The 1,052-nt window shown below is 49.1% G+C and overlaps 1 protein-coding gene across 1 annotated transcript; it reads left to right on the top strand.

Annotated features, from left to right (window-relative positions):
• The first annotated feature begins 240 nt into the window (after positions 1-240).
• LOC307051452 (ATP synthase F(0) complex subunit C1, mitochondrial-like) lies at positions 241-756 on the top strand. The gene is given in 2 exon segments (XM_079701814.1): positions 241-398; positions 400-756. Coding segments are annotated over 2 exon segments (399 nt in total). The 5' UTR covers positions 241-282; the 3' UTR covers positions 683-756.
• The last annotated feature ends 296 nt before the right edge of the window (positions 757-1,052 follow it).

Here is a 1,052-nt window from a genome sequence, read left to right as displayed (position 1 = left end):
AAATGTGTGTGTGTGTGTGTGTGTGTGTGTGTGTGTGTTTGGAGTGGTTTCCTAGTATTTTTTGAAAATAGGTTATTATAAATTACTCTGGGGGAACTGCCACGAAGCTCCTGTGGAGAGAGAGGAAGAAGCTGCAGAAGACCAATAAGAAAGGAGGACTCGAGGATGTTAACCAATGAGGGCGCGGGGGGATTGCGGCCAATGAGAGTGGGGGGACCCCCGGACACGTGGGCCGGGGAGCTGAGCGCTGAGTCCTAGAGCTAAAGCCCGGAGACCGAAAAAATGCAGACCACCGGGGCACTACTCATCCCTCCTGCTCTGATCCGTTCTTGTACCAGGGGTCTGAGCAGGCCTGTGTCTGCCTGCTTCCTGAGTAGGCCAGAGATCCCATCTGAACAGCAGTGTCCCACTCCAGGTGGCCAGGCGGGAGTTCCGGACCAGTGTTGTCTCCCGGGACATTGACACGGCGGCCAAGTTTATTGGTGCTGGGGCTGCCACAGTTGGTGTGGCTGGTTCAGGGGCCGGCATTGGAACAGTGTTTGGCAGTTTGATTATTGGCTATGCCAGGAACCTGTCTCTGAAGCAGCAGCTCTTCTCCTATGCCATTCTGGGCTTTGCCCTGTCTGAGGCTATGGGGCTCTTCTGTTTGATGGTTGCCTTCCTCATCCTCTTTGCCATGTGAGGCTCCATGGAGGTCACCTATCCACCCCTGCTGCTTCGACTCCAGGCCGTGCCCGGTGCTAGAGTATGCTAAGCTTTACCATTAAACACAATGTTTCTCTAAAAAAAATAAATAAATAAAAATAAATAAATTACTCTGTAACTTTTTAACTTAATATTTTCTCAGGGGCTCATCTTCAGCTTATATGTATACACACATGTATAACAATTTCTCAGTCTTGGCATTATTGATATTTGGGGCCAGATAATTCTTTATTTCTGGGTGGCTGTCCTGTGCATTGTAAGATGTTTAGTGATATCCGTGGCCTCTACCCATTAGATGCCAGTAGCACTTAGCCCCCAGTTGTGACAATCAATAATATCTCCAGATA

The sequence above is a fragment of the Hyperoodon ampullatus genome, assembly GCF_949752795.1.
Source record: "Hyperoodon ampullatus genome assembly, chromosome: 4".
NCBI lineage: Eukaryota > Metazoa > Chordata > Mammalia > Artiodactyla > Ziphiidae > Hyperoodon > Hyperoodon ampullatus.
Note: the sequence above shows the minus strand (reverse complement) of the source record. Positions and strands in the feature narration are given on the sequence as shown.